Source organism: Cetorhinus maximus, chromosome 11 (assembly GCF_964194155.1).
Source record: "Cetorhinus maximus chromosome 11, sCetMax3.hap1.1, whole genome shotgun sequence".
NCBI classification, from domain to species: domain Eukaryota; kingdom Metazoa; phylum Chordata; class Chondrichthyes; order Lamniformes; family Cetorhinidae; genus Cetorhinus; species Cetorhinus maximus.
The window spans coordinates 94976108-94991851 of NC_135889.1; the positions used below are offsets into that span (position 1 = coordinate 94976108).

Genomic DNA, 15744 nt, shown 5'->3' on the forward strand with positions numbered 1-15744 from the left:
AGTCTTTTTTACAATACTATATTATGTTTTGGTTAGTTGATGAAGCTATCTTGCACTTTCTTTTATTTCCCCCAGAATGGTGGGGGGCGGGTGGGGGGGTGGGGGGAGGAACTGTAAAGACTGCATTCTTCAATTAATGTGCAAATTTGACATTTAGAAAATTGTTCACTCTTGTATCGGGAGCTGTGGTTGAAATATAAATATGCAGTGTAGCCTCAGGCTGAAGTTTCAAAGACAAAGTTTATTATTTTTATAACTGCATATTATTTTAATTTTGTTCTTGCTATGAGGACTGTATATAACAACCTCTTCATTTTACAAATGCTCATCATGCATTTACACCATCAGATGCTCCCTTTGGGGTAACAGCTGCACCAAACCAGATGTGCCTGTCTTAAACACTTACTATCATTATTATTCCATGACATTGACTATGTATAAATAAGTTACATACAGAATGGCAGTCTTCACATAACGTAAGCCACGGGTATTCTGTTAACCAGATGAATAATAAGGGGTTTCACTATGATAGTTGTAATCAGGGCAAACTTTCTGCACAAGTTTATAATCTACACTGTAGAAAGCTATATATATGCATATAACCTTGAATGGTTTGGAACATAACCAGGAAACATGACTTTGGGTCTGCTCCTGATAGCACACCTTTGAAGGATCATAATTACATAGTGCAGTCTTCTTTGCTCTGTCTGTTTTCTCATACTCAATTCGACAGTTGAATGTTTTGGACTCCTTGGTCTCCAGCGTTGATTGCTGGGAGAAGTCAAACTCCACAACCTTGGATGGTGGAACCAGGCTGACAGACACATTCCCAAGACCAGTCGAGTTGTGTCTAAAGTAGACGCTGAAAGTCCCATTCCCATGGTCAACTATCTTCCCAGTAATGAGAAGATTCAACTTAACAGTTTTGATGTTGGAATGGAAGTCTCCCCAGCCAAACATTTTCTTGAATTTTCCTGTTTTAACAATGGGTCTGCGTTTGGTCCGTGAGTGAGATTCCCGAATATCTGTTAGGTTGTTTAACCATGCCCATAAGTCATCTGAAGCTTTTATACGTGAATTATCAGTGATGTCCTGTTTTGACTTTGGAATTTCCTTCACAAACAGCCGCAATGGATTTGCCCTTTGTGGATCAGCCAAATTATCAGCAAATGTTTGTCCTGCTGCCTTATCCCTTAATTCCAGTAGTTCCAATGTTCTTCCTAGATGATTCTCATGAGGGGCGATCTACAATTAAAAAACAAAGCATTAATGCAAGTGCAAATCAGAAATTCACTCTCCCAAGCAGACCTACAGGTACCATTTTTCCATTTTGTAGTCGATATATCGGCTTTTACCAAACATTACCAAATTACTGTAGGGTTCCTGTAAACACTTAGAAGAAACTGACATCCTGTTCATACTATGGGAGAAACTGTGTGGGAGAAGAATATAGCACAGGTTTCCTACAAACTGCTGTGTATTCTTTTAAATAGTCTGTCCTGTAAGAAAAAAAATGAACTATGTAATTTTGCGTGAGAACTGTGAATTGATGATTCACCAATTCATTACGTAAATGTGATATTTTCAAAGGCTAAAAAAGCGACAACTAATTTGATTGAAGATGAAAATGATTTCAGTTAACAAGCACTGATTATTTAACGGATACTGTATTTCTGAAAAGCTAACAAACTTCTTTTCTGGTTTTGGTGCCATAAGAGAGATGATAATTGTTTTCCCAATTATATCCTATAAAATAGAAATTGTTATCATATAGAAATGAGATAATCACTTTTCTTTCTTTTATAAACGTTTTCTTCATGAATACAATGCCCATGAATATCGTTGTCCTAAGATGCATTTATAAAGCCAATGATTGAAGTTTCATGATTGATAATAGGGTGGAAATGAGTGGGTGTAGGTGGGTATTGTATCATTCATGAATAAACCAAAACTAATTCACCACCCACGTGGCGTTCATAGGTTATGCACACTTCCACAACCAAAATATATGATGGGAACAAATAAATCATCTGGGCCCGAAATACTTCAGGTTACAATTCTGTCATAACCATTGGATTGTGCCAATAGTGCCCACAGCACTCTGCTGGAGCTTCTGGGTTTGGTCTTAGGGCTCTCCATCTGTATGGACCAGATGAGCATACCTTTGGTGTCTGCCTGCCAGAAACGCTGCTGTCTGCCTGTCCCTGAAGTAGGGTTGCCCAGACCTCTCCCCAACTCAGCCTACTAGGCCCAATTTTTCTTTAAAAAAATAAGGGTGGAATCGTCCCAGACTTGCACTAAGTGCGGTAGCGGGCAAATAAAACATTTTACCCATCTGCCGCTATGGCCGGTTTTCACGCCATATCGTCCCAAATCCGCCACTTTGTTTATGCATTCCTGCATAAGGAACCATCGGATTTAGGTGCTCCATGACCCACAGAAGGGGCTACTGACAGGAAAGCCAGCCCCCACAACCCAATGAACCCTCTGGAAGGGCGTTGCCCTCCAATTCTTGGGGTCTGCCGCTGTCGGGCATCACTAATTTTTTATTTAACTTACCTCTCTAGGACTTGAGGTCTCCTATCTGGCTCAGCAGCACACAACTCTCCCAGTGGCACTGCTGAGGCTTCAGAGTTGCAGCCCTCTGACTGACCTGGCAGCAGGAGTCAGCCTGCCACCTTCAATGGACGGCAGCCTGGAGTCAGCCGGTTAGAAGTGTGCCTCCTGGAAAATCACTGAGCAGGTCTCGTGGCCGGAAAATGCGGGCTTGGGACCCCATCTGATCCTGACATCAAGGTCCTGAAACCTGTGGGAAAATTCAGCCCATAGATTTGAAGGTAAATAAGTACTCGCTGGGAGGGATTGGACGGGAACATATCTTAATTTCCTCTTGCCTACCTTATAGGTAGGAAATCTAAACTTGGGGCAGTTCCCACACTCACACAGGAAGTAATATCAGATAATAGGATGGACAGTGGTGTAGGAGGGATTAGAGAAAAAGTCCAAACAGCCATTTGGTGCAAAGATTTCACAATGCAGTTGAGTAAGGTTTACAGAAGCTGATGCAAAGCAGCATATGAATGTTTGTCAGAACTCCAGAGCAAACAAGATTTCCAATAAGTTTCGGTGATCCAAGGTTAATGCAGCAAAGACTCAATTTTTATTTCTCCTCTTTGTACATGAGCAAATAAATATAGCCTCATCAAGAGAAAGAGGAAATATAGGAGGAACGAAGAGAAACTTAGTAAAAAGGTGATGGTCTGCGAAAAAAAACTTAGGTGATGTGAATAAATATAATCAACAAAGATTAATGTCTTTTCATGAACATCACGGTATGTAGCACTGTAACTCTCCCAGAATAATATACAGCATATAGAAAAAGATTGTGAAGCCATTAACACTACAGATTGCTTGTTATAGAACGTCAAAAGCAATTATTAAAATGTTGGCAGCAGATTGACTGTTACTTAGTTACACAGCAGCAGAGTGCCTATAGCTCTGAAAAAGTATAGAATAAGGGATAAGTGGCAAAAGAGTGTGTTTTCCTTTCCATGGTCTGAGTTTGAATTCAGCTCACGCTGACGGGATGAAAGTCTGTCTCTGCTGATTGTAAACGTTCTGTGTGAAATGGGTTTCAGCAATCTGTAATCAGTTCCTAGTCAGAATGAGCTTACAGCAAAAAAATACTCAGAATTTTGCATCATGCTGTAGTCTCAGCTTGACTCAGTTGGTAGCGCATTCACCTCTGTGTCACCTCTGGGTTCAGACCCTGATCCACAATTTGACCATGTGGTCCAGGCTGCCACTTCAATGCAGCTGCATTGCCAAAAGTGTCCAGTTTCAGATGAGATATTGAACTGAGGCCCCAGGTGGCTGTAAAATATCTCAGGGTACTATAACCCCTATTGAATATATGTTGTGCCTTTTCCATTTCATTTATATCCTTTGTATAATGGAATGTTAAAAATTGTATGCAGGGTCTTTTACAGGTTCAACATTTCCTCCTTGCTTTGCAATTTTATGCTTCAAAGAAAACCAAAGGTTCCATTTATATTCTATATGTTGCATCTACTTGTACTACCACCTTAGTGACCTGTGCATCTGCACATTGATATCCCTCTACCCTTCTATTCCGTTTAAAATCTCACCATTTAAGGTGTACTTACTTTCCCTATTTTACTTTGAAAATTACTGCACATTTCTCCATACTGAACAGCACCTGGCACAGACTTGTCCATAGCTAGCCTATTTATGTCCTCTGGTTGGCTACTTATGTCCTCCTAAGGTTTTTTAAAGTACAATCTGCCATACCTCCCAATTTTGAGTTATCAGCAAATTTTGATATCCTCCCTTGATTCCCAATGTCAGATAATTTATATCTCTCAATAGTCGTGGGTCAGTACATATCCTTTTGGAACACCATGCATCACTATTTTTCCAATGTGATAAAATTGGCTCTACTGGCAGCCATAACTTTCTGACCTCCAATCTTTCTCTATGCGTTTGATTATGGTCTTCTCAATTTCTTTGTGCCACTATCTTTGCAATAGGTCTCTGGCATGCACGTTTTTTTTTGAAAATCCATGTAAGTCACATCCAGTGAATTTCTACCCTCTGTTGTTTTTCACAAAATATTCTATAAAATTAGTCAAGTGTGATCTTCCCTTTAGAAATCCATGCTGCCTGGCCTTGATGAACTCTTGTCATCTAAATCTGGACCGTAAACTATAACAGCTGCAGTAAGACTAACTGTCACATAATTTCCTGGCATATCACTGTATTTTTTCGAAGAACAGAGTCATATTTACCAACTATCCTTCAATCCTCTGGGACAATTTTCCTTTCCACAGAATTTTGAAAAATCATTGTTGGAACATCTATTTTTCCTCTGCTAGCTACCCTCAGGGCCTTTGGATGTAAATGACGTCAGAGTCTGCTGATCTGTCTATTAAGTTTGAGTAACTTTTCAGCACCTTCTGGTCTCATTCTTATCTTCAGCACTCTCATTCTACTGAGATGTCCATGGAAATCCTTTTGATTGAACAAAATTTTCTTTTTGCTAATTTTTCTCTTTTTACCTTCCTATTATTGTATTTTCCAGCTTTTTCACAGTCTTTTTAAAGCCCTGAAATTCGCTAAGTCCAGAAAGAGCGCAGCCAACACTAAGCGTGCTGTTGAGTGTCTGCACACTTGAGCGGGGGCTACATCATTGTGAGAGGCTAGCGTAAATTCAAATTAGCTTGCATCACTTAAAGGCAGCCTGCACCTTTTAAAGGGGAGGTGCATTTTGGCTGGCGCGGGTGCTGCAAGTCATTGCAAATTGAGTTTGACCTGGGACAGATGCAAAAATGGCACACCGTGGCAGAGAGTGAGCTCCAAGATTTTCTGACGCTGGTTGATGAGGTGCAGAGGAGAGATTCGCAGAGGATCAGGAGACCCTCCATACCAACTCTCGGAAGGCAGTGGGCCAAAATAGTTGTGGCGGTTAATCTCTGAATTCTACTCTTGAGCACTTGGATGAAGTGCCGCAAGAAATTTAATCACCTCACACAAGTGGTCAAGGTCAGTAAATTCATCTTCAGATGCCAGATCCTACCAACTGCACCACTCGCTTTACACACAGATCAATGCATCACGCCCCCATTACCCACCTACCAACAATCACAATTCATACCTCATATTAATAGCTTCCCCTGCCCTCATGCACTTAACAATGATGCGAGCCTCACACCCACATCTCACAGCTTGTACAGTTTGCCAGTTATTCAACCATGACAACCACATCACACAAACATATTGTCCCACACTTACTGTGGCAGGGCACTTACTTGCAGGGCATGATGGCACATAATCTGAAGTAGCAGAAGCTAACCAAAGGTGGACTGCCATGGCTGCATATCCTTACCCATGGAGGAAACAATGCTTGTTGGAGTGGCCATTACCGAGATTGTGGCCAGCGGTAGGGGTTGAAACCATCAAAAATGATATTATGCTCATAGCTAATCCTCCTTTTCACATTGCACTTCCCTCTCATCGCAAAATCTCTTCTGAAACAAGCTGCATATGGTGTAAGCATGCAATTCTTGCTTTCCCCCATTCCCCTCACCACAACCAACATCCTTGTGTCTGTCTCCTGTCAGATACCAAGAACTGCATCCTGGCCATGGAGCAGTTGAAGGGCAGGAGGGCAGTGATAATGAAGAAATGCCATCACGTGATCTTACACTTGAATCCACCAGCTCAAATATTGACACTGTGCATACTTTTGGTAACTGCTCAGAGCCAGGTCTGGATGTGATGAGTCATCAGATATGAGTGAGCTGCAGCCAGGGCAGGGAACAAGGGTAGCACAGTTACCAGCTGGCCAGAAGATGAGGTCACATACTACTTCTGCTACAGAGGACTCAGATGATGATCTTTAATGGGGCAGCTTACAGTTGATTGGCAATGGATACATGCACAATGAAATGCTTGGTGCATTGGCAGGCCTGCCCAACAGCCTGCAGTCAAAGGAGCATGGAGGAGTCTTGTATCATGTCGTTATAGGGCCTTGCATAGAGCTTGGAGCCCATCCTCTCCAGCATGTAAGTAGTAGCCAACACCATGAGACCATTTGAGAAATCAGTCATGATGCAGCGTCTGATGGCTGAGGTTGCAGCTTCCATTTGTTACGTTCTTCTTCTTCTTCGATGTAAATGCAGCAATCAGACACTAGGGCTGGTGAAACAATAATGTGGGTTCTTTATTTGAAAATATTTGAAGATATATACAGATGATATTCACTAGGAGGTCAAGTGTAGTATAGCTGATCTCTACTTTGCTGCTTTCCAATTTACTGCAATCCATGGGACTATTACATCAGAAACTGTCGAGGTGGTAATGATTGACAGTAGTTTAAAACGCACCTCCTTAAAGGTATATGCACATCTTTTAAAGCATCATTGTAGCACAATTAGTAGCCACCCGACATCTGGGAGCTGTTCAGATTAAAGTCATGCAAGATCAGCTTGCTTCCATGAAAACTCAGGTTACTCTTATCAAAGCACAGCTTTTTTCCACAAAGACTCAGTGATGATGGTGGGAATTTGAGCCTTTGTGGCATCAAACTAAGCTTGCATGGCTTGAGTCTGAGATTTCTCTACAGCATCCAGATGTGAAATGACTTCTGCTTGTGCTACAATAGAAGTTGAGAGATCAGCCATCAGGCACTGCATCAAAGTCACTTCTGAAAGCATTCTCATGGAGGTGGCAACCACTTACATGTTGCAGAGGATGGGCACCAAGTTTGGTGCACGGCCCTGTCCCAAGTTGGTGCCAGACTCCTCCATGCTCCTTGACAGTGACTGCAGGTACCACCTGTGCCCTTACTGTTGCCAGTCAGTCAGCCATCCCAGACACTGCCACACATGCTGAGATGCAGCCTGAAGCTAAGCCTTCTAGGGCCAGAGCTGCCAGAAGAAGTCTTCAAAGGCTATCTGCAGTCTCCGCCACTGAAAGTCATTCCACCAGCCATGGTGCAGCCAGTGAGATAGCACTGCATCAGGACACTAGCACAGGAAAAAGCACATGCAAGACAAACACTAATGCACAAGGGTAATGAATTGACTTTTATATTCAATATGATAATGTTTTATATATAAACTAAGTTTAGAATATTTGTTTTGTGGTGGCTTTTATTTTAGCATTGTGCTCAACAGGATGCGGTGCTGGTCAGTTATAAAGTGAAGGTAAGGTGTGGGACTATAATTGAATAGGAAATAGGATTCCATTCACTGACACTGCAGTCAGGTGAGCTGATCACAGAGAGGGTGTGTGTTGATTTCCTTCTCCCTTCCTCTCCTCCTCCTCCTCAGTTGGTTGCTGTACAGCTGGTGGACTAATGATAGTGAGTTTGTGCAGCATGCAGCAGACCATGGGCTAGATTTTATTGGTGGGGGGGCGGAGGGGGCAGACTGCTCGTGCCCCCATATGGAAAGCCAGCTAGCAGCCTTTTCGGGCAGCCTAGGAGGGGGCTGAGGGGGCTGGGGGGATTGCTGGTTTTGGAAGGAAGGTGGGAAGGAATGAAGGGGATAACATCTTGTTGCGGGGGGGGGCACTGCCCTCTTCCTCTCCCCATTATTTCACCATGGGCTCAAAAAACAGAATTCCCACTCCCACTCACCTGCCCACACCAACCGTATTCTGGCATGGGCAGTGTAATATCCTGGTCAGTTGACTTGGTAACAAGCTCAATTGACCGTTAATTATTTATTTAAAATACTGTATTTTGGGGGACAGCTTGGGGGTGGATGGAAAGGCGATTGGCTGGGCACCCCTCGTATTTTACATGACCACCTGCCAAAAACACACCCGCAGGGAGCCGTAAAAACCAGCCCCACACTGATTCTTGACACGCGCTGCTCAGTACTGCAGGGTTCCTTCAGAGTGATCCAGGCAATGGAACTGCTCTTTCAAAATCCCAGTGGTTTACTAGATAACATTTTGTGTGGCAACACAGCTTTCGTTATGTAAAGTTGCCCACTTGTGAGTGAGGTTGTGTAACGGATAGCCTTTGTTGCACGTTTATGATAGACTCCTCGTTGTTCAATTATGTTCAAGCTGTGAATGATTTCACCATCTTCTGTGGGTCCTCTCATGGCTGAAGAGTCTGATGTGGGATCGGCATAGACATCCACAGAACTGGCACACTGTGATTCTGGGAGGGCATCATCTATGAGGCTGTCTAATAAATGTTTTAATTGTACCCTTGTGAGGATCTTCCCTGCAATTGAGAGAAGAGTTATTCCTCCTGCCGCATACATTTTTGGATCCATTCTACTTCCAAATGCTGATTATGTTGGCATCCTTGCTGTTCTCTGAAAGGTTTTCCTGATCTCAGGTCCTCTTAAAGATATGGTAAGTTTGTTAATAAGCTTTCTACTGTTAGGCTGCTGGAATACCATCTGGCCAGGGGCTTTGCTTTGCTTGGTTGATTTGACTGCTATTAGCACAAGGAGGAAGAGACAGGCTTTCTTCCTAAAGAAATTACTCAATTTGATGCAGAGACACTCTGCTGAGATGTGGGAGTCATTGTTGAGGAGCTCAGGTAAGTGCTCATGCAACCTTTCCATTACAGCTCTGTTATCACAGAGAATGGCAACTCACTGGTTATGTTACAGACCTAAAAATATGAAGACCTTGGTGGATGATGTGGAGATATGAGTTCAAATCCCACCATGACAACTGTCACACAGTAGCCCCCCTTTAGTTTATTGTGGTGACTAAGATGCAGATGGTACCATGGGCTGCCGCACAATGAATGCATCATGATTGCTGCTCATTGACCTACATGATACAAGTTTTTCTGAATTTTTCATTGGATGTAAACATAGCTGGTGTTACAATTCCTGAAGAGATTGATAACTTTTACAAACAGATGAATTCTCCAGCGATCAATGGACATGACTGAAGGACAAGCTTTCACATTTTAAGACTTCTACAGTAACAAACAAACTAAAATCAACATAGACTAAGCATTACTTAACAGGCAACAATATAGCCTTAAAGATTCAGTTTGAAGCTCCTGCTGGCTTTTCAGCAGTGTCTCTTCCCCCTGCCACTCCAGGGCAAGTCTTCCAGTGTCCTTTGAAAGTTGCTTCACTGAGTATCCCCAAACTGACTTCAAGCAGCAAAGCCCACTCCAGCAACTCTTTGTTTCTTAACTCTCCATAAGTTCTGTCTCTTTGAGCAGAGAATCAGTTCTCACCAGCAGCCTGCTTGGCTAACACAAAAAATAGTCGTTTCCTCTGCTTTTCACAGCAGCAGCTGTTTCTATCTACCACTCCGTGCCTCTTTGGATCTGTTCCCAGAAATCAGCTGTTCCTCTTTTGTTAAGGTGTGAAATTTGTCACTTGTTTTTCAATAAGGTTTTGGCTACAGATCACATGGGCCTGTCTCCAGGCAGGGTTTAATATGATCAGGACATCCATTGCAGGTGCAATTTTGGAGTCAAGATGACCCCCTGTAACACTGGAAAAATCAGGGTTTCAATGTTATTATCAGGTCTATAAACACTTAGGGTTGAATTTAATCGAGGTGACAGAGGTCTTGCCCACCGGCTGGAGAGTCTCACCACTTTAAGACGCACTGAATTAAGTGCCACTCGGGAACTTAACTGGACAGCGATGGGCCTTCTTTGGGATCGAGGACCTTGGGGACAGAAGCTCTACTGGCTGAGAGCTGCTGGCTAATCAGAGGCTGGCAGCTCTACTGAACAGTACTGCTACTGGGGAGGATGTGGCTGCTACTTGTATGACTCCCACATGAAGCCTAGAATCAACCCTGCCTCCAAGGCCAAAGGCGAGTGATGGCAGGAAGGGGGTAATGGGGTGGGTGTTGCAGGATGAGTGGGAGGGGAGTCAGCAGCAAAGGCAGGGAGTTGGCTCTCAACAGGCCTCTCCCTTTCCTTAGTGCATTTGAATGAGGGACTCCCCAAGGAGCTGCAATGGGTCAGCTTGTTGTGCTCCCTGCATTGCAAGTCTCCCACCCATCCCTGGGTTAATACCAGTGGTGGCAGCATGAGGGCCTTAAGTGGGCCTCAATTGGTAACAGGGCAGGAAGGCTGTTCATGGCTTTTTCTGTCACAAACTTAATTGGGATGGAAGCTGGAAGGTGGCAGGGTCTCCACGCTGATTAAGGGCATAAGGAATGTCTCGGGGGGTATGTGGGCATGAGTATGAGACCTAGAGGGCCTAATGTTTAACAAAACAACTGGCACAATGTCCCAGAGAATTGATGCAAGCCTTTTAAGCAGCCCACTTTGACACTCAGCAGCCCCTGTGGCCACCTCCGGTCTGCATCTGAGGCCGGCAGGCCCGAATTGCAATTGCACAGGAGCATTACTTGAGCTTTGAGATTAGCTCACAGTTCTGAGCGCACTTCCTTATAGGGCTCTGGTTGACAGGTAAAGCTAGGGAGTGATGGGGGGAAAAACATTCCTGAACTTGCTTCCTTGAATCTTGAGGAGAATGGGTCTCATGGATGGATCGCATCTCTCGACTGCCATAGGATCTAACCTATCTAATGACTTACATCCTCAGTCCTTTGGGGAAATAGAATCCAAAACTGATGAGCCCAAGGGTAAATGCTGCACATAGATGATCACATGTCTTAATATATAGAAAAAATAAAAATAACCATGCTTGTTACTCCTTTCAAGATACTGAAGACAACAGTCCACAAAACATGGGCGGCTGCAAAACTTTGGCCTGCACTTATCAATATATCACAACACATGAGCACAAGGAATAAAAGCTTGTAAGCTGCTAAACTGTCTCATTGAAACATAGAAACATAGAAATAGGGGTAGGCCATTTAGTCCTGATTAAATTCTCAATCTGCTCATTCTTTAAACCAAGAATTTAATAATCCTGTTTACAACGTATTCAGGAAAGTTGGGGAACAGATAAAAGGAAGCGTGGCAGTTTTAGTATAATAAGCCACTTTAGCACTGGAATGGGATGATGTAGTTGAGGGGTCAAAGGCTGGGATAATAATGGTGTAAATGACAAAAATATGTAAGAATTTCTGTATAAGAGGTGAGAGAGAGGGGGTGTAAAATTGGGCATCATGGCAGTGGTGCCATGCGTGCCACCAACCTTCTCCCACCTGCCCCCACTGTGATTTTACCAGTGGTATGGGAGACATTGGGCACCGTCTTGCCCACTGGCCAATTGAGGCCCTTAAGTGGCTAGCTAAGACTACTTAAGGGCCTACTTTCGTTGCCACTGGGATTTTTACTGTGTCAGGGAGGCAAGCACCAATGTCCAGCCCGCCAGGTGAAAACTGGTGGACTGGTGGTGGGCAAAGGTAGGGTGGTGCCTCATTTTTGGGTCCCCTCTGTCCATTGGAGACCCCTCACAAAAATAATTCTCCCCTCTCCACGTTTCCCTTCCAACCCTGCCCTGACAATCCTGGCCCCCAATCCCTCTTGTCAGTGCCTGCCAGCCTGGTCTTGGAGCGGCCCCAGTCTTACCTTTAGGTCCGGCTCCACCACTGCATGTCCCCTTCTGCCTGCAGTCCTAGGAGTGGTCACTACTCCTGGTGATGCTGCTGAGATAAGAGAGCTGCCAGCCATTTGATTGGCTGGGAACTCTCAGAGGCAGGGTTTCCTCCACAATGGGGACGGAAGGCCCATCTCCAGCCAATTAATGGCCTGAAGGCAACTAAATGGCTATGGGGTAAGCCAGCCAAGCGATGGTGGGCCCACCCCCAACTTTTACGCTGGCTGGAATGGACCCTGCCCACAGCGTCAAACTGAGCTCAATAAATTTGTTTGCAGCCCAACTAGAAAGTAAGCAGAGCTGGATCGAATTCTGGAGAATAAAATGGTCACGTGGAGCTTTTTTCAGTAGGAGAGCATTTGGGGAACAGTGATCATAATATCATCTAGTTTAAAATGGCTATGGAAAAGGACAAAGTACAATCAAGCCTTAAAATATTTAACTGGAGGTGGGTTAACTGGAGGAGACAGTGGCAGAGTGGTAATGTCACTGCACTAGTAATGCTCTGGGAACATGGGTTCAAATCTCACCTTGGCAGCTAGTGTAATTTGAATTCAATTAATAAAAATCTGGAATTATAAAGCTAATCTCAGTAATGGTGGCCATGACAACTATCATCAATTGTTGTAAAAACTCATCTGGTTCAGTAATGCCCTTTAGGGAAGGAAATCTGTCATCCTTACTCAGTCTGGCCTACAGGTGACTCCAGACCCACAGCAATATGGTTGATTCTTAACTGCCCTCTGAAATAACAAGCCACTCAGTTCAAGGGCAATTAGGGATGGGCAATAAACATCACTTTGGCAGCGATGCTCACATCCCATGAAAGAATAAAGAAAAAAAAATCAGTGAGTTGGAATGCGATCTGGACCAGGAGAATTGGAATCTAAAATTGCTGGGAAAAACAACAATTGAACAATGGGAGGGCTTCAAAGAGAAGATTTAGGTATGGAGCAGATACATTCCTTTGATGTGGAAAGTAAGGGCATCCAAAACTAGAGTTTATTTAAATTGAGACAGGAAAAAGATGGCTTAAGACCTTAGTAAAGTTCATAACACAGTACAGAGCCAAGCTGAATATATAGGATGTACAGAGGAGATTTAATGAAGAGAATAAAAGGGCAAAGAGAGAGTTTGAGAATAAATTAGCAGCTGACATTAAAGGGAACACAAAAGTCTTCTATAAATATGTAAATAATAAAAGAGTAATCAGAGGAAGGGTAGGATCAATTAGTGACCAAAGAGATCATCTTGAGGACATGCTTGAGGTACTGAATCAACACTTTGCATCTGTCTTCACCAGAGAAGAGAGAGAAGAGGATGTTGTCAAGGTAGCAGTAAAGGAGGAAGCAGTAGAAACAATGGATCGGATAAAAATAAACAAAGAGGAAGTACTTAGGAGGTTGGCAGTATTGTGGCGCAGTGGGTAGCATCCCTGCCTCTGATTCCAAAGCTCTGGGTTCTGATGGCCAAGGAAGATGCGTTCATAATGTGGCCAAACAGGTTGAGTATCAATCTGCAAATCCTCCCAGCACATGGCAGGTGGTAATAATGGGAGAGATTCTAGGTCAGTCATGTGGTGGAAGGAATGCTGGAGTCTCTGCCACCACTATCCATAGCTCCAGATTACAACTAGTACATTCATGTTGACACATCTGCTCGGACTTCCTGAATGAACTGTAACACACCACCATGACTAAAAAGCTCAGCAGTCCTCAAGCTTCCATCTGAGCAGACAAATGGTCCGTTGATTTAAAGGCCCAGATTTTCGTTCCCAGGTTGGGTGTGCAGAGACAGGGGAGTTCCTGGATCCGCAAAACCAATCTTTAAAAATGGCTGCCTGAGCTTCCGATTTTCAGTCGGTGGAAGCGGACTAGAATAGGAGTTGGGGCAGGCGACCCCGGAAGTAGTGAGGCGGGCCTAGTACGCATTGGGCAACTCAGACACAGATGAAAAGCGAGCACTCAGAAAGGCCCATTTGAGAAGTTGTCACCAGTGGTGAAGATCCTGTGCCTTGGAAAATATGTCACTAACTTGTCAGGTGAGTTTTGACAAGTTAGTAAATTTTGACAAGCTGTAAATGCTGTCCAACTGTTAGCTGACTCTGCAATGAATGGTCCATCATGAGCTTTCCCTATGGGATAATTGTCATTGGTGCTACCTCAATCGCTCTACTGATGGAATGGATTCTCAAGACACAGCCACACAAACATATGAAATAGGAGCAGAAGTAGGCCAATTGGCTCCTCGAGCCTGCTCCACATTCCAATAAAATCGTGGCTGATCTGTTTGTGTTTTGATTTCCACATTCCTATCTATCCCTGATAACCTTCAATTCCTTGGGAGGGAACTCCCCCCCCCCACCGTCAGGGGTGTTGTACGGGGGCATGCATGTGAAGGAGCGCAGAAATCTCCCTGAGGCACAGGGGTACCTCAGAGAGATAGGTTTTAAGTTTGAAAAATTTGAATAAAGAAAAAACAGTTAAGACATGTCCCCTCATGTGACAGTGTCACAGTGGGACCTGTCAATGAACTTTAATGAAAAAATGTATTTAATTTATAAAACCTTCATGAAGCCTCATTCCGTCCATGGATGAGGTTCCATGAAAAATGCAAAGGCCGCCTGGGCTCTTCGCCTACCTGCCAACCTTAAGGTTGGATGGGCAGCTTTCTTAATAAGCTTAATTAGTTAATTAATGGCCTTAACAGGCCTTTGACAGTTCAGCGGGCTGCGCGCCCACCAAACTGAAAATCTAAATAACATGTGGTACGTTGGGACACATGCCTGACGACACCTCGCATCATTTTACGCCTTGGTGAGCGGGCTCCGCCCCCGCTCGCCGAGCCAAAAATTCAGCCCTTGCCTACCGAGAATCTATCTACCTTTGCCTTAAAAATATTCAATGACCCTGCCTCTACCGCCTTCTCAGGAAGGGAGTTCCAAAGTCACAAAACCCTTTGAAAGAAAAAAAATTATTTTAATCTCTGTCCTAAAAGGGCAGCTCCTAATTTTAAAACAGTGCCCCCTAGTTCTGGATTCACCCACAAGAGGAAACTCCCTTTCTATGTCCATCTTGCCGAAGACCATTCAGGATCTTTTATATTTCAATCAAGTCACCCCTCAATCTTCTAAACTCCAGTAGAAACAAACCCAATTTGTCTACCCTTTCCTTATAAGACAGCCCACTCATTCCAGGTATTAATCCAATAAACCTACTCTGAACCGCCTCCAATGCATTGGCATTCTTCCTTAAATAAGGAGACCAAAACTGCACACCGTATTCAAGATGTGGTCTTACCGACGTCCTGTATAACTGAAGCATAACATCCTTAATTTTATGTTCAATTTCTCTCGTAATGAAGGAGAGCATTCCATTAGCCTTTTCTTAATTATTTGCTGTATCTGCATACTAACTAGAACACCTAGATCACTCTGCAGCTCGGAATTCTGCAGTCATTTTTCTATTTAAGTAATATTCTGCTTTTTTATTCTTCCTGCCAAAGTGAACAATTTCACATTTTCCCACATTATACTCAATCTGCAGATTTTTGCCCACTCACTCAATCTATTATTATTGATCTGCAACCTCCTTATGTCCTTCTTACAACATACTTACCAATCTATCTTTGTGTCATCTTCAAATTTCACTACCAATCCTTCACTCCCCTCATCAAAGTCATTGATACAAATTGTAAAAAGTTG

At 43.6% G+C, this 15744-nt stretch overlaps 1 protein-coding gene across 1 annotated transcript in view; it reads right to left on the reverse strand.

Annotated features, from left to right (window-relative positions):
* Nucleotides 1-221: 221 nt before the first annotated feature.
* Nucleotides 222-15744, reverse strand: part of nxph2a (neurexophilin 2a) — a 149766-nt gene continuing 134243 nt past the window's right edge. Inside the window, exon 2 of the mRNA XM_078551384.1 lies at nt 222-1245. Within this exon, the coding sequence (XP_078407510.1) occupies nt 496-1245 (750 nt within the window). The 3' untranslated portion in view covers nt 222-495. The remainder of the gene's footprint in view (nt 1246-15744) is intronic.